Source organism: Cyrtonyx montezumae, unplaced genomic scaffold (genome assembly GCF_038088225.1).
Source record: "Cyrtonyx montezumae isolate F1298 unplaced genomic scaffold, pur_monq_1.0 scaffold_1, whole genome shotgun sequence".
Lineage (NCBI taxonomy): Eukaryota > Metazoa > Chordata > Aves > Galliformes > Odontophoridae > Cyrtonyx > Cyrtonyx montezumae.
Genome location: NW_027071825.1, coordinates 12,923,847 through 12,947,782, shown reverse-complemented (window position 1 = coordinate 12,947,782; position 23,936 = coordinate 12,923,847). Strand labels below are relative to the sequence as shown.

Here is a 23,936-nt window from a genome sequence, read left to right as displayed (position 1 = left end):
TAACTAACCTATCCCTGCCATAATTTTTCAGTCACCCGAACTTAAAACACTCCACGCCTATATAATACAACTCATCCATACTTCTGTCTTAGACAATAATTTGTGATGGCTGTAGCCCAAGACTGACACAATACAATCTCATTATATCAGCTCTTTTCATTTTAGTTCCTAAACCAAATTTAGTTACTGACTGCCAACTGTGCATAAATGAAAAACAAAACTCACACCTGAATATTTTCAATATTCTAGTTCCTTCAGACTTAGCAGTAACTGGCTCAGGGTGTGAATACAGACACACCTTGGGCAGACATCAAACACTCATTCTTAAGCCTTTTTTGCTGCCCTTCTTAATTTGTCTGGTGATACTAAGGATGCTGGTTGAGATACTTAAGTTACAAAACCGACGGCAGCACCACTAGCATGCTGACCTCTGTGTAATAGTAAAACATGTCTTCTGACCTCAAGGTGCACTCTCTCCAGCTATATCTGAGATTTCAGTCAAAATAAAAATTTGCATAGCATGAATACTATTTGGCACACAGTCTGAGCAATGAAAACACCCAGTCAGTTGTGGATTATGTCTGTCAATTTTTGTCACTTAGGGGCACTCTCCTGGTTCCAAAATGATGATGTAGCTTGGATTGAAAAGAGCATTAATGCCCCTTTCTCACGTTTTGCTAAATGCTGGTATCTTCTCTGTACTGGAGCTTGGTGGTGGTATTTTTGTCTTTGTAACTGACTGAACTTCTACAAATGGTAATTACACAGATTTATGCCAGTAAGCCGCTCAAACTACGATTAGTGTATGAAACAACTGCACAGCCAGATGCAACTGTGGAACCAACCATTCCAGTAACACCTCATCTGCATTCCTTAGATTCATTTGCCTCAATTTAGAGCTCCTTCAACCTAGACAAAGCTAAAATTCTTGACTGCCTTAGAAATTTATTCAGTTTCATGACTGTAATTCAGTGAGATGCTATCCAATGGCACTTGCGTGCTGAGGAGATAAGAGACCCCAGCTGATTGTTATAAAACAAATACTAACTTCTACATAACTTCTGATTTGTTTTTCCCCTGACTCTAGTCACAGAGTAAGAAGGGCAAAGATTTTCCTCTCCATCAGTCAATCTATTTTTCACAGAGATACTTGAGACAGTTGATACATTTTGAAAAACTTATACACAAATGCAAACAATTGTTTATTTGATATTGATCTACATTTACAGAGAAAATATTTACATGACAAAATAGCATAATGCAATACTGAGCTCATGACTTACAGTATACATCTCATTTTCCTTTACAATATCAGAACATTCTCAAGGCTGAAAAGAAGATTGACTCTCCCTGGTGTTCTCGTTTTTAAAGAGGATTTGCACAATTCACTCTAGTTTTATTTCAGCTTTTTATGATTAATAAACATAAAAGCCTTGAAATGTGGCCAGAAAGACCAATGGATAATACACAATCCCATTAGGAGGCACTTTACCCAGAAACACATGGGAAACCTGCTCTGCAATGGAAGCCAAAAGTTTGCAAAGTACTTTCCCAGAGTCCATTTAGACTTAAAAATAGATAAGCAGTATTATGATACAGCAGTCACATGTGGTACATTTGATCTATTTTGAGCTAAAATTAATGAGCGCTTCAAGAACGTGAAGTAAATTGATATACTAATTGCCATAAAAATAAAGTATAGCTTGCTCTGTGAAACAGACTTTCAAATTCAAATGCGTGATTGGTGAAAAATGAAGAAACACATTAATTTAAGGTACCAAAACTGTTACTACAAACCTCCAATAATTATGAGGACACTGTGTATTTCTGTAGGCCTACGTCTTCTAAAATGTTAACTGTTAAATAATACTTGCAGTCAGTTGCCAGTTTTCAGACAAAAGGTGCTTAATAGCGCCAACTAATTTTTAAAAGGTAAGATTTTTCCTAGAAGACATTCTTTCCCCACTAGTAATTCAGAAATGGTTAAAAGCAGCAGCACTGCTAAGCCTGATTGCAATGCCTCTGCCCTGTTTTTCTGGAACATCGCGACTGAGAAGTAAGGATTTAGACAACCACATGATTTCCCAAGTTTAACAGCCCAGATTTTCAGTACATCAAACCTACGTACAAAGATCAACAAATACTGTGGCTTGACCTCAGTTAAGAGCCAAATTGTATCTACAAACACTTTTCATACTGTAGTGCCATCACCAGGCACGTTTTACGTTATTCTTACAGAACACAGAAGTGTGTGCTTTCAGTGGAGATACAACAAAAGAGCATTCTAATGTCTTTGGTGAACAAAAGCTTACCACTAGAATCTACTCTTCTCACAAACCTACATTTTCCTTGAGGTAGCAGCTATACAAACCAATGTCAAGTTTGCAAATTTTTTAGTACCTTTCTTCAACTTGAGCATAAAAACACACAAGCTACAAACACTGCCATTGGAAAAGGTTCCCTATGACATCCTAGCTTCACAGTATATTCAGTAAACAATCATCTGTGGATACACTGCACTAAACAACTATCCAACTCAGCAATCAAATAATTTACAAATACATGCAGCTGACAAGCAAAAGAAAGGTTGAATTACTATTGTTTTAATATCCTCTGCTTCTTTTACACATTCATTATAACAGATAAAATAACATACGGCTTTTTCTACAGATGGTATCTCACACAATACAGTGTACTGAGCTGCTCTGGCGATCGTTCATGACTATGCACTGAAGGAAATTTTTCTGTAAGATTCCATAGTGGAAAGTGAAAAAAATCTCTAGGAAGCAGCAAGACACTGATGGTGAAGGCTATTGAATGCAGCCCTTAAAAAGCCAAAGCTCTCTCTGCTCCATGGCAAGTTCCTTGGACCTTACAGCTGCAGGTACTGCTGCTTTTCTATCCCCAATATGATGACCAAAGAGTATTTGGGCATCTGTTCCACAAAGAAGAATGAGCATTTGTAACTGCCTCAGAAAGCTATAGAATCAGGACCAAAGTGTTGCAGAGCATTTCATGTAGTACATGCCCTGAGAAATTCAAGCTCCCTAAATAAAGGGAAACATCTCTCTGCATTAGTAAAACAGAAATTATTTAAAGAGATAACGTACAAGCATTCTAAAAGTGAAATATTTCCACAGTATCTATATTCTAAAATGATTTTCTTTGTGAAAAGCTCACAAGGAGAAGAATAACATGCAGTAAATAAGTCAGACATATATGCACAGAAAGTGACAAGGAAAAAAATAAAACTTGTTCAGTAAGCAGCAATTAATGTCTTATGCACCAAAATTAGCAAAATCCTTTGGAGAGATGAGGTTTTGGGAGAAGAAACATAGGACATGGTATTTTTTCTTTTTTTATAATACCATAAATGTAAAGGAACTCAAATGCATCAAATGCTCAAATGTCATTCAGACAATTTTGATTCTGCTCATCCTGTTCTTTTAAAACTGATTTTGCAACATTACCAATTTTTCCTTATTTTGGTTGCAGAAACTTAAAAGTTTTTGGAAAAGAAATCTAAGAGCCAACTATCACCTTGTGGCATCATCTAGACCAATAGGTCATTCATCAGAAGATCACTCCCTTGAACCTATTACACTGGCTGTGAAGGAGGGTGACTCTCAAAGCGACAGACTTTTAGACTGTTTCTCTGCATGAAGAAATTATATGATACTCCTTTGCTTTATACACACTTCCATGTCAGACACCACTCTGTCAAACTACTCCTCTGCTGCTATCTACCACATAGCAACAACATGTAATGGGATACTGGTGATAAGGCTCAACCTCCACTGCTGTTCCCCTATCATCTGCTTCTGACATCGTGGGTCAACATAATAAAATAGGAGGCATTACTTTCAGAATGAAGTTGTAGTACTCTAACTTAGGAACTCCATAACATCAAACAGTTGATATTTTAAGGCTACTTAAACATTATGATTTACAATACAATGGATAAAATTGGTGCAATATTACATTGGGAATTATTTTCTTGCTCCACTGTGCGATTATGAATGAAAAACACAAGCAAGGAGGAAACAATAATTTATTTTATTCCCTGTGTTTTATGGCTATGCTTTGGTAGCATATCAGATCAAGTATCTTTCACATAGAACTTTAAACAGAAAATTGTTTGTAATTATAATAACAATTACAATAATTAATTAATTAATTATAATTGATTGATAATAATCAATTAATTAATAATAACAGTAATAATAATAATAATGAAGAAAATGTTTTGATCTGAAAAAAACATCATGGAGACACAAAATCTGTCTGGCTCAAATGGAAAAAAAATGGAAAGACAGTTTCAGGGAAAAAGGCACCCAAAAAAGATGTCTGTGCATATGCTGAGTAGATCTAAAGGTCCAAGAGGAACTGCATGAACAATGCATAGTAATAAGAGCAATAAGTTCAATTCCTTACCAAATAACATTTATTCATTCTCACCATGATAATGCTTATTTTAAATTGCCCAGAGAAGGAATCATCTGATTGTTAGCAGAGTTCTAAGAGCACAACAGTTGCTCTTCAGTTTACAGCCCTGGCCTAACAGTTTAAACCAACTCTTTATGACCCACAAAGGCTTAACAGAACGGGAAGAAATAAACCAGAATTTATTTTAAAAGCCTCTTAATTTATATAAGAACTGTAAACTTTCCAAGCAGCAAGAAAGCACCAACTTGGCAACATCAATGACGCAGTGTGTAGCTGGTGGTGTGCAATCACAGACTCTTGGAAGCTCTTTCTGTACAGATAGCATATAGTGGTACCAGCAGTGAAAGGCAATCCATGTAGCAACTGAAAAGTTATGCTTTCTCTTTCTGGGCAGAACAGTTTGCCTAACCATAACTGAGGCTGCATGGCTGTGATTCTCATTTTGCTCTCTGAACTCATCCCTCCAAGGGCAGGTACACTCCTTCAGCTCTACAGCTCTGACCAAGGCCTGTGTTTGGATTTCTAACACTCCTTTCACTGGTATGAGTTTTGGTGTGAGAAGAGTTTTTGATTTTGATTATGAAGAAAAGTTTCATTTCTGTCCCTTCGTTTCATTACAAATGCACCCAACTCATATCATCACAAATGGAATAGCAAGAAGGGGCAAAAGAAACCTGCCTTCTCATCAGTCACTTAGTTTTAGAGGACACAAGATAAAACAGAAAGAGACACAGTGTACAAACACCTGTTTGCAAGAAAGGCACAACTCCAATGCACATTCTTCTAGTGAAAGTACTAATAATGCTTGCGATTAAAACTACTTAAAGAAAGTATCTTCTAATGAATATTTCCACATTTTTTATGTTGCTACATGCACTAAAACAGAAACATTGAATTAAGACAAACTGTCCTGGTACTCATAAACCAATCTGTTTTGTTAGACTCTTTCTTAATAAATAACCAAGTAATAACACATCACGCAATGTCAGTTAATGGAATTTTTTTATTTAATTTTTCTGACAGAATACCAGAATATCTGATCTCACTGTAAAAATCTTTTCAAAGTTTCTTAAAGTGAAAAAACAAACAAACAAAAAACCAAAAACGTCAAAAATGCCTTTTAAGAGGCTAACAAAGCTCACTGAATTCATACAAGTTATTAGATCAAATGCACTATACTGGTACAAATAAAGCAATGAAAAGCAGACAGTTAATGAAAATAGTTTCAGATATTTAACTCTGAATATACAAACCCTATTTTGTGCCCTATTCATAACCAGACAAACAAATCACACCATGTCAATCTCCATCACTCTTAGAATGCCAATGACTTAAGGCTTATTTTCAAGGAGGTTATATGTATACCTTTATCTTCTGATGAAAATTACTACTGTTTTGAACAGTAGTATTGTCTATACAGTCTGAGCTATAAATAAATAATGGAAAGCATTTCCACAGGAATATGACCATTTATTAAAAAAAAGTGTGTTTAAGGGAATAAAACAAATATCCAATATGGAAACATTAAAATATTTTCCATGGAAACATCCTTATTTTGGTCACTTTGGCTTAAAAAATAATAAACAAATGTAAATTCTAAGATGTCACTAGAATAATTGGCCATTACGTCCATGATTCTGCAAAAAAGGAGGCTGACCTCTGATTTCTTATAATATTTCATATAATTTCATTAAATATTATGTAAGTCACAAAAGCAACACCTACTTATTTCTACAGAAACTACACCAGATACAAAGAGCAAAAGAACACTATTTAATAGAGCACATTGTCAGCTACAAGACACTATTTTTTAGCACAGACACCACCACTAGCTATGCATTTTTGTCAGTGATGAAGAACCTCCATGCTGCACTTGTAATGAATTGTACTAGCGAAGGTGACCACTGTCACTGCCACCACTGCTAAGATGCACCTCACACCTCCTCACTGTGCTCACATCTACAATCTGGTGTCCTTAAACATTCAGCAAAAGGCGATGAACATCAATGGGTGCCACTTTTTTCACATGGAGGAATTCAATGACACCCATTTGCCTCATCCACACTTTGATGTCAGACTCTATTCTGTCAAATTTCCCCTCTGCTGCCATCTGTCACATGGCAATAACATGTAATGATGGGAGGATTCAACCTTTACTGCCATCCCACCAACATCTGACTGATGTTGTGGGCCTTCCTAATAAAACAGGAGGGGTTACTTTGGGACTCATGCTTCCTCACTGACCCAAGGCCATCGCACCTTAACTCATGCTCCAAGAACATGACCAGATAAGAAATCCCCATATTTGTGCATACTCAAGAGCTGCTGAATAAAAACCAGCATTAGATGGTTTTTCCTGTTGTTACATAAAATGTCAGAGTATGTTCTCTCATGAAAGATTAAACAGGAGGTGTTGATAACATCTGTTTCTCTCTGTAAGGTTCCTGCTTCTTTCTGCATTTTGACAGAGGTTATCTGAATTGTATTTAATTGTCTGCTTCAGCAACAACTTTGCAGTGCCCATTGATAGGAGACAATTCTTGAACCACAAACAGAAACAGTATTCATGTTTCCTACTGTCTGCTCTTGCTGGCCCCATTTTGTGGTCTAAACACAGCTTTAATTGTCACAGTATCCAGCAGTTCAGAGCTTAAAGGAAGGCTGCTACGTGAAGTATCAAAATACTGTGTTAGAATTAGACAGTGTTGCTATTAAAAAGTCCTTCTGCCCAATAGTTCCTCTGAAGGACTTAAGTGGTGACAGTATTTAAAAAGGGACAACAAAATTAAAATAGCTATGAGAGATGACCTACAAGCAGATATAAATCCGGTGCCCCACATTTTTACAACTTAAGCAAGCAAACATCTAGCCATACAGTATCCTAATATTTACAGCTTCTTTTTACTGAAGTATGTACACATAGATGGAATTCACTTAATAACTGAAGGAAAATCTATGAACGAGTGGAACAAAGTTTACTTCAAGATTTTCAGGTTGTAGAATGTCTTGCATATTCCTTCTTATGTGCTTACTACTACTTTGATTCTCAGAAAAATGCCACTACTGTACCTTACGCCGATAATGCTGAGTAAATCCCATCTCCTGCAGCTAACGCACACATTTGCCCCAAACCCACTAGATGTCACTTCCTCATAATTAAATGTGCATCCAACAAGAAATATCTTTCCCTCTTCAGTTCATTCAAGCAACAACATATCATTTGAGAGAAATTCAGATTCTGTCATGCCTGATCTCTGTTCTCATCCCACAACTTGGAATCAGCTTCCGTAAATCACTCATGTGTTGCACAAGAAACAAGCAGAATCTTAGGAGCAGACTTCCTCAGGTTCTCTGAGCAGTGGCTGAAGGGCTGTATGAGAATGGCATGTATTTAAGCACTTACCATACCAAGCAGGTACTGCTCTGCTGGTTGCCCAGCCCCTGCATTTCAGGCTAGTCCTCTCACCTAGCAAACCGGCAGTGGAACAAACAAGTTTGTATGTATCAGTGGAAATGAATGAGTAGTTTAGTTGGTGGAGAAAATTATCATGTTCTGAATGTAACTGTGGAAAAGCAGCCAACCACTATTTTCTGTTTGTTGTTTTCACACAGAGAAAGGCAGAACTACCTCAAGTTATCTTTGAAAGAAAGACCAGATTTCATTTTTGCTTTAAATGAAAACAAACAACAAGCAAACAGAAAACAACCCTGAAGGAAATCAGTATCTTTGCCATTAAGTGGAAAACTCATCTACTGAAAAAGCAATTGCAGGAGATTCTTAACTTTCTTGTCAAAGATTATATTAAATTCACAATGCTTATACCTCCAGTCCTACTGTGTCACTTAGGCTAGTTTCAGCATCAGGCTTCTCCATGTCCCTTTACAAGCACATTGTACAAAACACAGACCTGCATGTCTCTTCCTCCTCTCACTCCCTACTCACATGTTGTACCTAAAATGACTGTCTATGTATTAGTCATCTTCCAGTTTTATTTGTCCTAAAAAATACTTGAGCATATACTAGAACAATTAAAAATAAAAGGAGGAAAGCTGGTGATCTCTTTGCCAACTTGATCAAAATAGAGTGTGCTCTGGTGATGACAAGAACCATCATATTTAAGAGAATTAAGTACCATTTTAATCACAGTTGAAACAAAAAAATGGGACAACTTTTGGTGACTCACTTGTCTCCCCTCTTTTTCTATGTCTCCCCCTCCCACCCATGTCAGTACAACAAAAGGACAAATAAGTCCTTGAAATTAATGGGTTAAACAGGAAAGCTAGGGAAGGAAGCAAAGGGGTAACCCAGACGACTTCAGTGACTTCTGAGCAGCCTTCACAGCAGCTATTTCAGCAAGCTGCTGCCTGGAGCAGAACACCAGGGGTGATCAGTGCAGGAATTTTTCAAAATAGCTTTACTGCCAAACAAAATTGGTCACGTAATTACTCTGTAAGCAGCAAGTTGAAGAATACTTCATAGTCAAGAGTCTGAAACCTCAAGCTGGAGGCTGTACAAACGTGCTGGGCTTTTTCTGTTGTTTGTTTTTTGAAAAGTCACCGTAACAGCAAAACACAGGATCTACTCAGAAAACACAACTCTTGCCCACCTGAAACTGCTCCAAAGGCCTTCTGCAAAAGCATTTCAAGCAATACCAACAAGTATTTGTGGTTTCACCTGATTTAGAAATAGAATCAAATTGTCATATGATATTGTCCTAAGGTTGAAAAGCACAACAGTTTATTGGCCAAATTATGTTCTGTATTTCTGCTGTAAGCTACTTGGTAAACACTTTTCTTTAATAAATGGTGTTGTTTCAAACATCTGTTATAACCAAATGAAAGCTCTCTTCTGAAGGATACAACTTTACAACAGCAGTTCAATGTCTGAAAATAGCAACTCCAAAAGAGACACTATCTCTTAAAGAAATGTTCCAAGTAGCACCAATAATTACCAGGATAAAAGATCAGACCAGAAGTACTGCTCTGGTACTGCAAACAATGGACTCCTTCAGTGCAAGAGAAACCTGTCTGATGTCAGCCTGAAGGAAAATTGCCCAGGTCTGTTAAAAACACAGGTAAGCACATAAAGAAGCTTAGGAACATCGATGAATAAGGGACTCAACGAGTATCAAATGAAAATGCTAAAAGATAGCTGAAACTCTGCAACATGACAAGTACACTTTCCTTTTATGGCAGAGATAAATAAGTATACTGTCTTTGAGTATTTGGCGTGAAGACAGTCACTGAAGTGCACTAAATATGATACCATCTATGTATTGCAATTTGTGCTCACTAGTTAAAAAATATTTATCTCGCTCCTGCATAAATCCATAGTCACTAAAGTGACTGTCTGCCTTGGGTACTGTAGCTGTACTGTGACCTGGAGTCCTGTGTCCAGTTGTGGACACCCTCAGTGCAAGAGAGACTCAGACATACTCTGAAGAAAGGAAGAGTCCAGCAGAGGGCCACCACGATGGTCAAGGGACTGGAGCAGCAATCCTGAGAGTGCTGGGATTGTTCAGGTGGGAGGGGAAGCTCAGGGGTAAACTCATCAATATATGTAGTAAATACCTGAAAGGTGGCTGCACAGAGGATCTTCTAACTGATGTCCAGTGTCAGGCAAGAGGCAATGGGCACAAACTGGAATGCAGGAGGTTCCCTCTGACTGTCAGGAAGCACTTCTGTGCTCTGTGGGTGCCAGAGTACTGATGCAAATTGTCCAGAAAGGCTGTGGAGTCTCCTTGGTGATGTTCACAAGCTGCCTGGACATGGTCCTGGGCATCCTGCTCAGAGTGGCTCTGCATGAACAGGGGTTGGACATGATGACTTCCAGAGGTCCTTTCCAATCTCAGCCATCCTGGGATTCTGCAAAGGTGACCTGATCTGCAATGTTATCTCTACACCATCACCAGACTTCTGATGACAAACGGAGTAGCAGATTCTGTTGTTCCTGTGATACACGCATACTTCCCATATAATTTGTAAGTCTCATGTCATCTAGTCAATTCATCTTCAAACCTCATCTTGGAAAATTCTCCTATGCTCTCATACCTCACTTTTTCACCTTTTGCTCTGCCCAGACAGCAGGAGATAGGATCTCTTATCAACAGACAGGTAAGATGACAGGTAGACAGCTTGTATTCCAAGCTAAATCCAAACCTAGCCAGGAACAGCATTATCCAGAATGTTTTTCATAAGTGTCCTGAGAGTTCTGCTCCTTCAAGGATAAGGGGGAGAGCACGTGTCACAGCCCTATTGAAACAAGCAGCCGCCCTTCTTGTTCCACTTCTCTAAAAACTAACTCTTGCTAAGATTCTCAAACCTATATTCTCCCTTATACATTGCCCCTCTGTGGCTCTACCTGATGCAGGATTTCCTCATCAACTTCATGGACTCCTGGATCATCCAGGAGGAAAAAGCATCACCGAGTGACCCTAACACCCCTGGAATCTGTTTTTATTTCCTCAGGAAGAGCACCTATGGCCAGTGTACATCAGCTCTTCACATGGACAAGTCCATGCTCTGCTTAGTGCTCCCTTTGCTTTCCTATTCTTACATTTCCTGACCCACACTTCTCCTCTTACCAGCTGTTGTCCTGCAATTCATCTGATATCTTTCCATTCTCTTTTCCCTTAGTTACTTGCTCTCAAGGAGAGCTCTAATGTTTTAGTAGGGATAAACTGGTTTTTGGACCTACAGGAAAAAGCCAGTACAAACAGTGTCTCAAAGTGGATACTTATGAAAGGCAAGAGGGGCAAGCACACGGCAATTCTCACTTCCTGTGGCACACCAAATTTTACATATCACGTCCCCTTTCGGTTGTTTCTATTCTAGATTGACAAGCTGTCACAGGGAAACCTTTTAACATCTTTGCTGCTTTTCTGTGAACATATTCCTAGGCATTCAGCTTGGATCCAAGGTGTCTGATACAATTCACTGAAGAGTCAACAAATTTATTATATTAAAAGGGAGAAGTATGAATGGGAAGAAATGTTACTCAGCAAAGTGGAGAAAAAAATACATGGACTAATTCACACAAAATTCAAGAATGTTCTAGCACAGAGTTAATAATTAAAAAAAAACAATAAGTTATTATGAAAATAAATTCTGTATCTGAATACTGAATGTGCAATAATTATGTCAGTAGAATCGGAAGAGTAATTATTTGGCAAAAAGTGTGTAATAACAGGCAAAGATAGAAACTAAACTAAACTAAAATCAGCACAGTCTGTGTGCATGAGAAACTGAAGCTAACTTCAGTTTTGTGTCAGTTTTGTGCTTTTAATCCTTAGACCAAAAGGAAATTCAAAGAAAAAACATCTGCTAATTTGTAACAGAAACCTAAGACACCCTGAGAATCATTAAAAAGCACTATGTACCCCAGGCTTCCCAGTTAACCCCAGATCACACAAAGCTGTTGTAGACTTGAGCTAACTCAAAACAAGTTTTGTTAAGTCCATATTTATGCAGGCCATCCAGTTGCCCAGCACTTCATTTTACTCTAAGCTCAGTTCCCATAAACAAATACTATTATTACAATACAGGCTTTACACAAATGCAGAGAAATCAGCTTGAACACAAGATGCACTGCAACAGTGCAATCCATTAGGACTATGTAACATACAAAGTGGAGCCCCAGCACTGGGCCCTGCAGAGCATGCTCACTCCTTCCTTCAGCAAGATCCCCTTCTCACACTACTTTTCATAGGGACCAAACCTACAACTGAAGGCTCCACTGGAAAAAAACAATACAAAGCATTTCCCTTGGCTCATGGGAGACTACATCCCCATTCACTGTAATGGCACTGCTTATTAAGATATATCAGGATCTTTTAAATCAGCATGGCATGAATTTAGCTACATAATGTTTTCTCTCTCTCACCACATATTCTGTTTTTAGATGAGAAATCATGATTAAAAACTCCAAGTTCCATATTAATTAATTTGCGGATCAGTTAAAGATAGAATGCTTGAATACAGGTAATTTGCATTAAAAACTGTATCTTAATAATAGACTTTAGTGCAGTGAAGGCACATTTCTCCCTGTTAAAAGTAAGGGCAGATTATCATGTGCTTAATGATCAGAGTTTAAATATACAATAAACCTAGCACTGTTATCTGCTGTAAGACAAAGCATTTCAAACTGTCTAACACCACATTAATCAAAACTAACCTTAATTACTATTGCAATGTATCTGCTGATTTGTCTTAGTACATACACCTTTAATTATGTCACTTCATATGAGGGAAGAGCAATTAGATTCCAGGTATAGGAATTAATGGTCTCTTATATCTTTAATTTTTTTCTTCTTCTTTTTTTTTTTTTTTCTTGTGCCAAAAGCACACCTTCCTTTGTTTTAATTTCTTGAATCGCACTGCAGCTGTGGGTTTACACATCAGCACTAACAGCAAGTGCTGGAGGTTAACAAGGACAGCTTTGCTGGAAGCAAGTTAAGTTGAATGAGATAAACAAAATTTCCTCATATCCTCTGTTTAAATATGACTGTTTTAACAAACAGATACAAGGTAACTACGCAGATGGATAACAAAAGTAACACCTTTACACACCACCCAGATGAGACCCATTAGATTATCACCTTGAAGGAGGATTTCCTAGGGTTCTCCTTTTAACATTACAGGAAAGAGACTTTACTGTTTCTTTCTGTCTGACAAGAAGATACTGTCTTCATCCAGCAGTCAGTGCAAGGCAATAGTAACTCTCTGCTACTCCTACCGAGAGAACTCGGGTGCTCTCTGCCAGTGAAAGTGTGATAAGCATTTTGAGCCATGTCATGGAAAAGGCTTTTACCTTCTCATAGTCTGAAGACGCAGTCATCTCTAACATTTAGAGCACATTTATTTAACCCGATGGTTCTCTGAAAGACTTTCTGAAACTGTCAGAACTATGGCTATACCATTGTACAGAAACATGCTGAGAACAGTTTCTGTCTGTCCTCATCTTATAAACACTGTGACTGGCTTTTGTTTGAAAAGGAAAAACAAACAAACAAAACCAAAGTGCTTCCAAACCTTTATTACATTTTAAAAAGGTGTGCAACACACACGCAGACACCCTTACTGAGTGTCTATGTAAATGTACACATAGATGCATATCTAAGAACATACACCAGAACTCATTACACTACAAGCTACAAAGCCATCTATGATTACACAAGAAACTCTTATTAGGGACCAGTATAAAATAGTTTAATGAATGAGCAAATGAATGAATGAAATAAAAAACTTTGATAAGCTTCTTGGTTTGAGCATCAAAAAGAAAACAAAGAGAACTGAATTAAATAAAACAAGTTCAACAGACTAAAATATTATCTTCTTATAGGTCTGCACAATGTGCAGAGTCAGAAAGAAGACAAGCTTTACTATATCTTCTCAACCTTTATAACTCTAAATGCTTGAATAAATGAAGTCCAACTGCTAGGTGCTAACACTTTTCACTAAGAGCTAAACTGTGAGACAAAGTAATTCATATGAGCACAGGCAGAGTGAAAAGTGGTGGTTTGGAGTAATCACTTGTCCAAGCAGTTAGTGGGGTGACACCTTAGGTGACTGTTAAGAGCTCAGCACTGAGAAAAGAACGTCCTTTTACTTGCCACCTCACCATTTCATTGCCAGCAGTGCTTTTGCTGCTTCATCTGAATGTCTGCTGTCACCTAACACCTCAGCAAACTCATTTGGCTTGCAAAATAATTGCAAATATATCAAAGGGATAAAAGCCACACTTTTTTTTTGCTATGTAACACAGCTAAACAACGGATTGGAAAAACACTAGAATTGCGACAAGTGAAGGACTAGGAATAAAAACATACTTTCCACCAGTGTGAGCCACCAGATGGGTTCAGCTGTTTTGTGTAACCCTACCCTCAGTGGACATTGTTCTGCTGTGACGCTGAAGAAACAGTGAGCAGGATGCCAAACAACTGGCTCAGTAAAGCTGAGGTTTGTCATCCACTTCTGCTGATCCCTAGCACAGCACACAGAGCTAGCTCAGTACCTTCCTTTTAGTTTCTGTAGAGCAATGTGCACACACACTCTCAGATCACTCTGCCCTGATTCTCCTGTTACACAGACTGCTTGTCTCACTTTTATCTTGTATTTCCTATCTGTCTGTGTTGACCTTACTGTCCAAATCAGACCATGTGTACCCTGGAAAATAAAATGTCTATTTAGTGTTCTCATGCAAACAAAGCGGGACCCTGACACACAGCCAGCCCTCCTGAACACAGGGACAATGCAAATAAATAAAATTACACAAGAACGAGCACAAGCCTTTCCCAACCATATCAGGAAAAAAATAAAGGGGAAAAAAAACCCACCAAAAAAACATTAACACAAAAGAAGGTGAATGTATCTTCAGTCCGCAGTTCCTCAGACAACACATCTCTCACTTCACTTACCTGCTGACATCTCCACTGCCACTCTGTCCTCTGCCCCATTCCCCAGGCAACATCCCCGGCTCAGGATGCGAGGATGAGGCCCGTGGCACCGCAGCTCTCCAGAAGCCGCAGCTCGTGGTGCAGTTCCTGCTTCGTCCCCGCTCTCCCCTCTGTGCCACCTCTGCACTGGCGCAGTGCTTGTGCTGCTTCAGTGCTGGATCAGGCAGCTAAGCCAGGTTAACCAAAGCCCTTCTGCTTTTCCTTTTTTGCAGGGTTATTTTTAACCTAGATCAATCTCAAATTCAGTTTGCCTTGTTGTCTCATAAATAGTGTTCCAGTACACTCGAGGGCACAGAGGCAGATAAGCAGCAGCAAGGGACAGAAAAGCAGAACTGCAATCAAAAGGCATGCTTAAAAAAATAACACCTTATACCTGTAACAAAGGCACAGACTGAGAGCAACACTGCAGAGCAGATTCACTGACAAGTTCCAGCCTGAAATTTCACAAGTTTATAAGAAAAATCCCTGCAGACTCAAAGTTCCAAACACTGAAAACACTTCAAGCTTAAATAACCAGAAAAACTGATTAAAAAATACACTATGTTTGGGTCTGATCTGGACCCACCTGCTGTGCAGCATGGACATCAGCCTTTATTAAAATAACTACAGAAAGGCTTCTGGGCAAAGAAGCTCTTCATGATAACTACAGCAAAGATGCAGGCTAAACACACCACATCTGACAGTCGTCCAAAGAGCCCTTTCCACAGCTCTGTCCAAAGGAGAGATGTGTCAGTTATGGAAGAGCTGAACTAACTGGAAAAGAATCCCAGACAACCTCACACACAGTGGGGCACACACCAGACAGCAGCAGGGGAGCCATGAAACTGAACTTCCAGTGTTGTCCTTAAGGTTTTCCCACTTAACTGCTCTAGTCATATTTTGCTCCCTATACCAACAAGGTAGTTAATTTTTGCAGCATAGACATGGCCTTAATTACAGTAAGGAACATCATAAGGTAGTTAACTTTCAAAGAACAGACACAGCCTTACTTACACCCAGAAATGCAATCCTTCCCCAGACGAAGAGAACTCTGAACATTTTTCAAGATATTTCACCAAATTTTTCATTTATCTGAATGTAGATACATACATAAATGAATGAATGCTACATAAATCTAGCAGCAAGTAATTTAAAATATTTTGTCTGAAAGCCTAAAGACAACAGCTAAATACATACACTGATTTATCACTGGGGGTACTTCCGACCTTCTGTTGCAGGTGGCAAGGTGGCAATCAGTTACTGAATAGCAGCCTTACTCCTTGCAAGGTCTAGCTTTGAATAAGCATTTTGCTTTTAATTAAGAATTTTGAAATAATAACATGCCTCTTTAGGCACATTATTATCACTATTACAATGACTGTGTGTACTGATGTTCTTACACATTGGCGATTCCATCCAAAGAATTCTTGGATATTATGTTCAACAAGTTGTAGCTCTGATATTCTGACGATGAGATCCCATACTGCTGAAGCCAAGTGATCAGTGGTGAAACAATACAAGTCCAAGAAGATGAGAAAAGTAGTTTTAAAAACAATGTTTAGTAATGTTATCCATAGAATCCTACTACAATATATGTATTTTAATTGCCCATTCATACAATAACTACTATAGCTTATGTTCTAAAATAGGCAAACAAGGCTCCAAAAACTGCCTGTTTCAAAATCAGAAAGCATAACAATGGGCTAAAGAAAGAAAGACAACAGCTGATGAACAAAACTACGGCCAAACTAAGAACACTGAAAATAAGGTATCTGGAGAAGCACAAGGAATCAGCAAGCCTGCAATAGCAATGGCCATGCAGCTTTTTACCTCTAGTTCACTGACTTTAATCCAATCAAGGTCAGCAGTGTGAGAGCTTTGCCTCATCCAGCCTTTATGTGAAATGAACTTGTGCTCTCCTTTAGTACTCAGTGAGTAAATACAGCAGTGACCCAGCACTGAACACACATGAAAAATAAGAACAAGAGGCAGTTAAGATCTACTGGCAAAGGAGAATTAAGGTGGCTGCATGTTCCCTTCAAGCATGCTTCAAAGGAACACTTACAGAATAATTATGAGAGCTAAAAAGGGAAGAATTGACTATAATAGGAACTCTGTCAGAATGAAGATACAGTAGTGGGAGCACTTTGAGGAGGAGGAGTGAATGAACATAAATCTCACACGCAGAGAAGACAACCACATCACACACATAGTATGTGGCTACTTAAAGACCACAGAAGGCAAGGCTACTAACAACATTAGATTAATAAAATCCTTGTGCACTGGAAGCTGCAGGTCTGGCTAGCAGGTAAGAACAAACATGTACAGGTTTGTGCTTTGCAAATCATGTATAACTTTACTTTAAATACACATTTTAAGAGCAATTTACTGTGACATACTGCTACAGAGAAACAAGTGGCAAGGGTCATAAGAAGCCTGCCTAATGCAGCTCAGAAGCCAAAACTGTGCAGCTTCCAGAGCTGCTGAAAGAAAAGAAAGTTTACAAATCTTCAGTCAGCAAAGAGTCTGTTCTGGCTACTAGGCTTCTAATCCACTTTGGTGAATAAAAATTAAAACAAACACTATCAACACTAATTCTTCTTCAACAACAACAAAATACTTGCCAAGTGAGGACTGTAAAAGAGATCACCATTAGGTTGTAAACAAATTCCCTGCTGTCATGCATTGTATCACCTTAGGCATCAAAATGGGAAATAAGTCAGAGCCACACATAAATATATATACACACTTTTGATAAACCTGACAATTTGCAGGTCTGACATTCATTCCTGTTTTGAAAATTGTCCTAGTGCAGTTAAAATATTTCTGTTTTAGATAAAATCAATGACAATCTTTAAAAGGAACCAATTAGTGGATTAAAGAATACTCCATGAACTTTTTAAAACCCAGAGATGTGTTGTAGCTATGTTTCTACTGCAATACTGCAAGAAATGATTCCAAGATAATGAATCCTATTAAAGCCAGCATCTTCCTACATTAACTGCAACAAGTTAAGGTAAGTCCTCAATGCCTTTTTTTTTTTAATGCAATTTACTATATGTTGACTTTTTTAAAAACAAGCAAACAAACTTATGGCTTGCAAAGGAATGAATCTCAGCTACAGTAAACTGAGCAGCTAAAGAAAAAAACACTACGTATAAGCAGAACAATGAAGTGAGTAATACAGTAAATATTAGGATCAAGGACCAAATTTAGAGAAACTTTTAAGAGAACCTCGTGTTTCGCCTTAGCAAAGGATCTCCTCCAACCTTGATTATTCAGATCGAAGTCTACAACATATCAGCAGAGCCTGGGGAGGGCATAGGAAAAAAAAACCAAGAGACTACACTAAGGTATTCCACCTTCTCCATACACACACACACACACCTTGCCCTCTGTCCATGTAGGCCCAACTGGAGTTTTGGGAGCTACACTTAAGGAAGTTGACCAGCACTCAGATCTCCTTCACCTTCTGCCTAGAAACACTGTGAAATATTTGCTCCATTCCACTACTGTTGTTTCAGGCAGCCTGAATGAAGAAACAAGTACTGAGGATATTAAAAATATGCGGAAGCTCAAACAAACAAGAATATAAGAGCCACAGTTAGGTTAGCAGCATTTTGTTGCTCTGAGCAGATAGAGAAAGAGCTCTCAAATTACACTTGATGAACAAGTTAAGTGTAGTTATCAGGGGAAGCTGTTACCCTGCATTGTTCTCTGTGGGACCTCGGCATGCCCTTGATGCACACAACACCATAAGCTCTGCATGTGAATCAAGTATAGAACATCACTAGGACCATTCATACCCAGTTTATTTTTCCTGTCATCACTTCAAATTTTAAGTGCCCTGAATTTTGGCATGTGTGCTATTAAGGACACCTAACAGGACACTGACTGTCCTGTCAGTGTGAATGGGCATTAGAAATATCAAAGCTCCATCACACTTTGCATTTCTCTAGCTTTCACATCATACACTGTATGAATGGATTATAAATCAGATTCCACTGCCAGTAAACCAAATGTTGCTTCTAATGATTTATTCTGTGTATAGTACTCATATACTATTGATCCTCATAGTAAATGAATCCTGGTCTTTCCCAGCAGAACATCAGTGACTATCAACATCCTCTCCCTCTAACAGGACTTGTATCATTACAGAGCCCCTGGCTGCTCAATGCACTCAGAACTGGAACACCTGAGCAATACATTGTGGGCAGCATCATGTTTTTGAAGAACAGCTCTTTAACAAGGGAGAGAGAGGAGTTCTGAAGACAACTGTTCTGCAGCCTCAAATCCCTGTGTTTGGTAATACGAGAAAAAGAACTCATTAAAATGAAAGGAAGAGCTCTCCGTGGTATAATATTGTTTCCCTGCAAATATGGTGATGCAGCTCCTGTTAAACATAAATTACAACGCTCTGTCATCATCTGAAGCACTTGAAGTAAATCCATCCTCTCTTGTCCCCTCAATATTCACAGGTAGGCTAACATGCTTCCTGAGAGAAATGTATGCATTCGGCTAAACAGAAACAAAACCAGTGCTCAAATGTGCATAAAATATGTGGATTGTGAAATCTGTAACAACGAGACAATGTGTGAGAAGCACAGGGAGAACCACAGCAGGACAGGGGAGGCCATCTGGGGACCCCAGTGCTGAGGGTTGAATGGAGCCAGCATGGGCAGGTGCTGACCTGGGAACAGGGTCACCCGGCTCTACCCTGGCCCTCGGTACCAACTGCATACACCACAGTAAACAAACTGCAAAAAATAACGTGGAGCAACCCGGACATTTAACGTTCTCTCCCTTCATAATGCCCACGGCATTTCCAGTAACAAAGGGTATTGTTGCAGAGAGCAACGCACTGGGCCGCTCTTACATCTCGTCTTATCCACAACACGCCCAAACTTTTCAACTGGAAAAGCAGCCGGTACGACCACTTGAATAAAACCCGTTATTTTTTCACAACCACGGAGCAGGGTTTTATAGATGACGTCGAGATACTCGGACAGCAAAAGAGAACGAAAGCAGCACGCTGCCGGCGAGCCCCCACCGGCGCTTTTGTCCTCCGCGCACAGCGGCCGCGCCGAGCCGCTCCCGCCGCCCGCTGACCTACATTCCCGGGGCGGCCCGCGGCCTGCCCGGCTCGGCGGGGCTCGGGGCCGCGCTGACACCTGCCCGCGGGGCTCCTCCTCCGGCGGGAGCGGCGCGCGCGGAGTCGCGGTGACAGACACCTGCCGGGGACGGCCGCCGGAGCCGACTCGCTTACTGCCTGCGACGGTAAGCCCCGGGGAGGGAGGGACGCGGCGGTGCGGGCCGGGCCCAGCAGGCCGGCGGCGGGGCCTGCGCGGGGCGGTGCGGGGGGCTCGGCGCTAGGCCGCGGGGCCTGCGGCGGCGCAGGGCGGTACGCTGTGCCCGGCCCGCGGCTCCTCCTCGGGGAGCGGAGCCAGGCGCCGGGCGGGGGGAAAGGGGGGGGGGCGGCTCCCCCTCACTCACCGCTCTCGATCTCGTTGCCCTTCTTGGCGGTAGCGGCGTTCCCCATGGCCGAGGCGGGGCGGCGCGGGGCGGGCGGGATGCCGGGCGGCGGGCGGGGGCAGGGCTCGTGAGGCGGCGCGGCGCGGCCCGCGGGCGCGGCGGCGGCTGAGCTGCCCGGGCCCGCGCTGGGTCTCTGTGTCTCCGGCCGCCGCGGAGGAGGAGGCGAGCGCTCTGCCCCCCTCCCCCACCCCGACACACGGCGGAAATGACGGCCGGGGCGGCGCCTCCGCCGTGCTACGCCGCCCGACGGGCGGCCGGGGGCGCGCGGGGCGCGGGACGCCGGCGTCCGCTGCCTCCACTCAGCGGCACCGCGCCGCGGCCGGGCCGAGGGAACCGGGCCCGGGCGGCCGTCCCCTCCCGCTCAGCGCCGCCGCCTCCGCCCCGGGGCCGCCCGTCCTCGGCCTCTGCAGCGGAGGTGCAAACGAACGCCTGGTGGCCCGGCCCGGCCCGGCCGGCGGCCGCTGCGGCGCGGTGCGGGAGCGCTGCCCGGGGCCGCCGCGCCCAAGGTGACCCCGTGGGCCGGGTGCGCTCGGGGCCCGCCCTCCTCCTCCGTCCTCCCCACGGGCAGCATCCCCGCCACAGCGGCCCTGCCGGCGCTCACAGCCCTGCGACTGGCCCGTCTGCTCACGACTGTATTTACACAGCTCTTCCAAAACAGTTAGAAAGGAAGAGAGCTGCCAGGAAATAATGTCTTTTTCTGTCTTGCTGCCACTCATAACATAAATAGCTGCAGCTACGCCTTTTCAAATGATACTGTGACTTCCAAGTTGATGATAGTTCTTTAAATATATATATTTATCGTGTGACATGTTTGGGGTATTCTAGCGGTGGAAGAAAACAACGAAAAGAAGGCTCTGACTTATTGTGTCTTAACGTGGTGAGAATGGAGAGCAGCAGCAGTAATCCTATGGATCGCAGACCATCTCCATTTTTCCAGGACCATGTACACAATGCTCACCCTCCTCTGGTAGCATGCTTTGCCTGAGGCTGCACAAATCATTCTGGAGGTAGCACCCCTGCTCCCACCTTTCACAGGGTCTGTCAGAATTTGTCAGAATTCACCCTTCAACCTTAGGGATGCCTACTTGTGCAGCATATACAGTCAAAGCCAGTTTCCCTCTTTCTTTGTAAAATGGGTTTTATGTACATGAGAACATGCAATTAAACCAGATACCTTTAGGAAAGTTCAGATCTGAGCCTGTGCAGCAGAGTACACCACACATGCAGAGGAGACAGATGCAGCCTTCATGCAGCTCTGCCTTATCAAGGTACCTGCTACCAGTACTGTCCAGCTGCACACTTCTGGGAACATCTGCCTGACTTAATTCAATGCTTGTATACTGACATTCTACCATCAAACTCTTCCATTAGGGAATTTTCTTCTACATTTTCACCCTTCCACTTTCATTGTCCTGGCTTGTGCAACGTTGCTGTTCAGACAATGTGTCTATGCTTTTACGATTACTGAAGTTAGGTCCATATAGATTTGGAGATAAGAAACAAGATGTAAGTGTAGTGGGGAAGCAACCTTGCCAACCACGAGCAGGCAAACTTACTGAGAAGGGCGGTTGTATTTTGTTGTAGCTAGTCTCCCAGTTCTTCTGGGCCAGAAGTTAAGCTTGAGGGAAGAAAAGAGTATCGTGCCCCACTGACCATCATGATCACTCAGACAACGGAGAGGGGGAAAAAACAAAGCTAAACAAAACATGAGGTACCGTAACACTGAGATAAATGTCTTAAGATACTGTTTCGGATAGGTGAAGACATTACTCTGCTCTTAAATGTTTTCCCCACTCCTGCCACCATAATTTTCATTTTCAAATCAAATCTGAGTCAGCTGATTTTCATCCAGGTGCTGACAGGCATTTTGATATCTCTGAGAACAGCTGCATCACTAACAAATGAGATCTGCTGCAGCACCCATAGCCTATTCTTGGCATTAGAGCTCATCCCTTCACTGACAAATTGTGCAGCATAGACTTATGTACATAAGGATCTACCAAGGTCTGATGGCCATTGCTGCCCTTTGGGAATTGCTGGACAAGGGCCTGCTGGTGCACTGCATGTATCCCAGCAAAATTCTATATGTACAGACAACATGCATATATATTATGTATTATGCAAGTTCTCAAATAAGCACATGCTTTGTGCTTCTTCACCCTGTGCTTGTGCATTTGTGTAGATGTTTGTACCCAAGCACTGTTATGATCTGAAACATAACATTTATAGCATATGTCAATAGTGCTGTGAAATATTAAACGGGCTACTTCCACAATCGCAGTATTAAGTGTCTAAATGAAGATAGTAGATATGAGGACTCAGAGCTGAACATTCACACTACATATACAACCTGTGCTGTAGTAACAGGTTAACACATGAATTAATTGCAGAACCTGCATTGTACTATATTAGTATCTGTATTATTAGCATCCAGAACATCACATCTAATTCTGGCCCTCAGCCCTAATTCTCAGTTTGCCTTCCTTAACTAATCCTTTGCTGCAGAAGTGCCTCATATCACTGATCTCAAAAAGTAATCTTCATGTTTCTTTCAGTGTAATTTGTTAAACAGTCAAGTTTTACAGATCATATTTCATATTTGCATATTTTAGAATAACTCAGTAATGGTGTGACCCAAAAACCTGTAAATTTCATTTGCTTTGCTGATCTGTGTAAGGCTTAGAAAATAGCTATATTCTAAGAGGTTCTGCTCAGCACTATACACATTTAATGATGGTGTTTCAGTGACTCACAGTGGGTTTTAGTCTGTGTTTCTACATATTAATTGGCTACTATTGGTTGCAAGTATCCTAGCAAGACCAATTTTTTCCCCTCTGTTACCAGAGCTCATAGGAGACATATAGTTCCCTGATGGAACTTGTATACTGCGCTCCACATAGGCACAGAACTGAAAATTAGAGAGCCATTTCAGGACAGAGAAGATACAATTCTAGCAGACTGAAAGCTCTCATGTGCTTTAATGGAAATCACTTTTTCACACAGTAATTACTTCTGCAGCCACATATCACTTCTCTCAGTAATCACACCAATTTCCAGAAGAGACAGCAGTATTTCTGTAGCAACAGTTAAGTTTAATACAGATTTGAAACAATCACTAAGTATAAATTGTGACATCTTAGCTTTCATTAAGTGCATGCAAGGTGTGCCTGCATTGCAAGGGGCGGGCATATGGAAACTGATAGCTTTGTCCATCTGTATCAATAATTCTTACCTGCTCAGGCTGTGGATATGTACCTGCCTTAGTCGTTACTCATATGGCCTCTGGATTGCACCAGTGCCCATAAACACCCATTTTTGCCTGCTGTTGCCTAAATCCCACACTTGTGCTTCTCTGAATACCATCGGCAGCCTCCTTTTCTACTTCTAAACAAGGTGATATTTGTTAGTTCATTCTTGCTGTCCTTTCAGGCTGTTCCAGGCTGCTGGCACATTTTCTGCTACCAGCTAACAGTGTGGGATGTTTTTCTAGCAGGTTGCTCAAGTGTCAAGAAGCATGTGTATCTC

At 41.1% G+C, this 23,936-nt stretch overlaps 1 protein-coding gene across 1 annotated transcript in view; it reads right to left on the bottom strand.

The window, feature by feature from the left end:
- PRKACB (protein kinase cAMP-activated catalytic subunit beta) overlaps nt 1-20,599 on the bottom strand; it is a 64,039-nt gene extending 43,440 nt beyond the window's left edge. Inside the window, exon 1 of the mRNA XM_065740935.1 lies at nt 20,373-20,599. Coding sequence (XP_065597007.1) covers nt 20,373-20,418 — 46 coding nt within the window. The 5' untranslated portion in view covers nt 20,419-20,599. The remainder of the gene's footprint in view (nt 1-20,372) is intronic.
- Between the last annotated feature and the right edge of the window lie 3,337 nt (nt 20,600-23,936).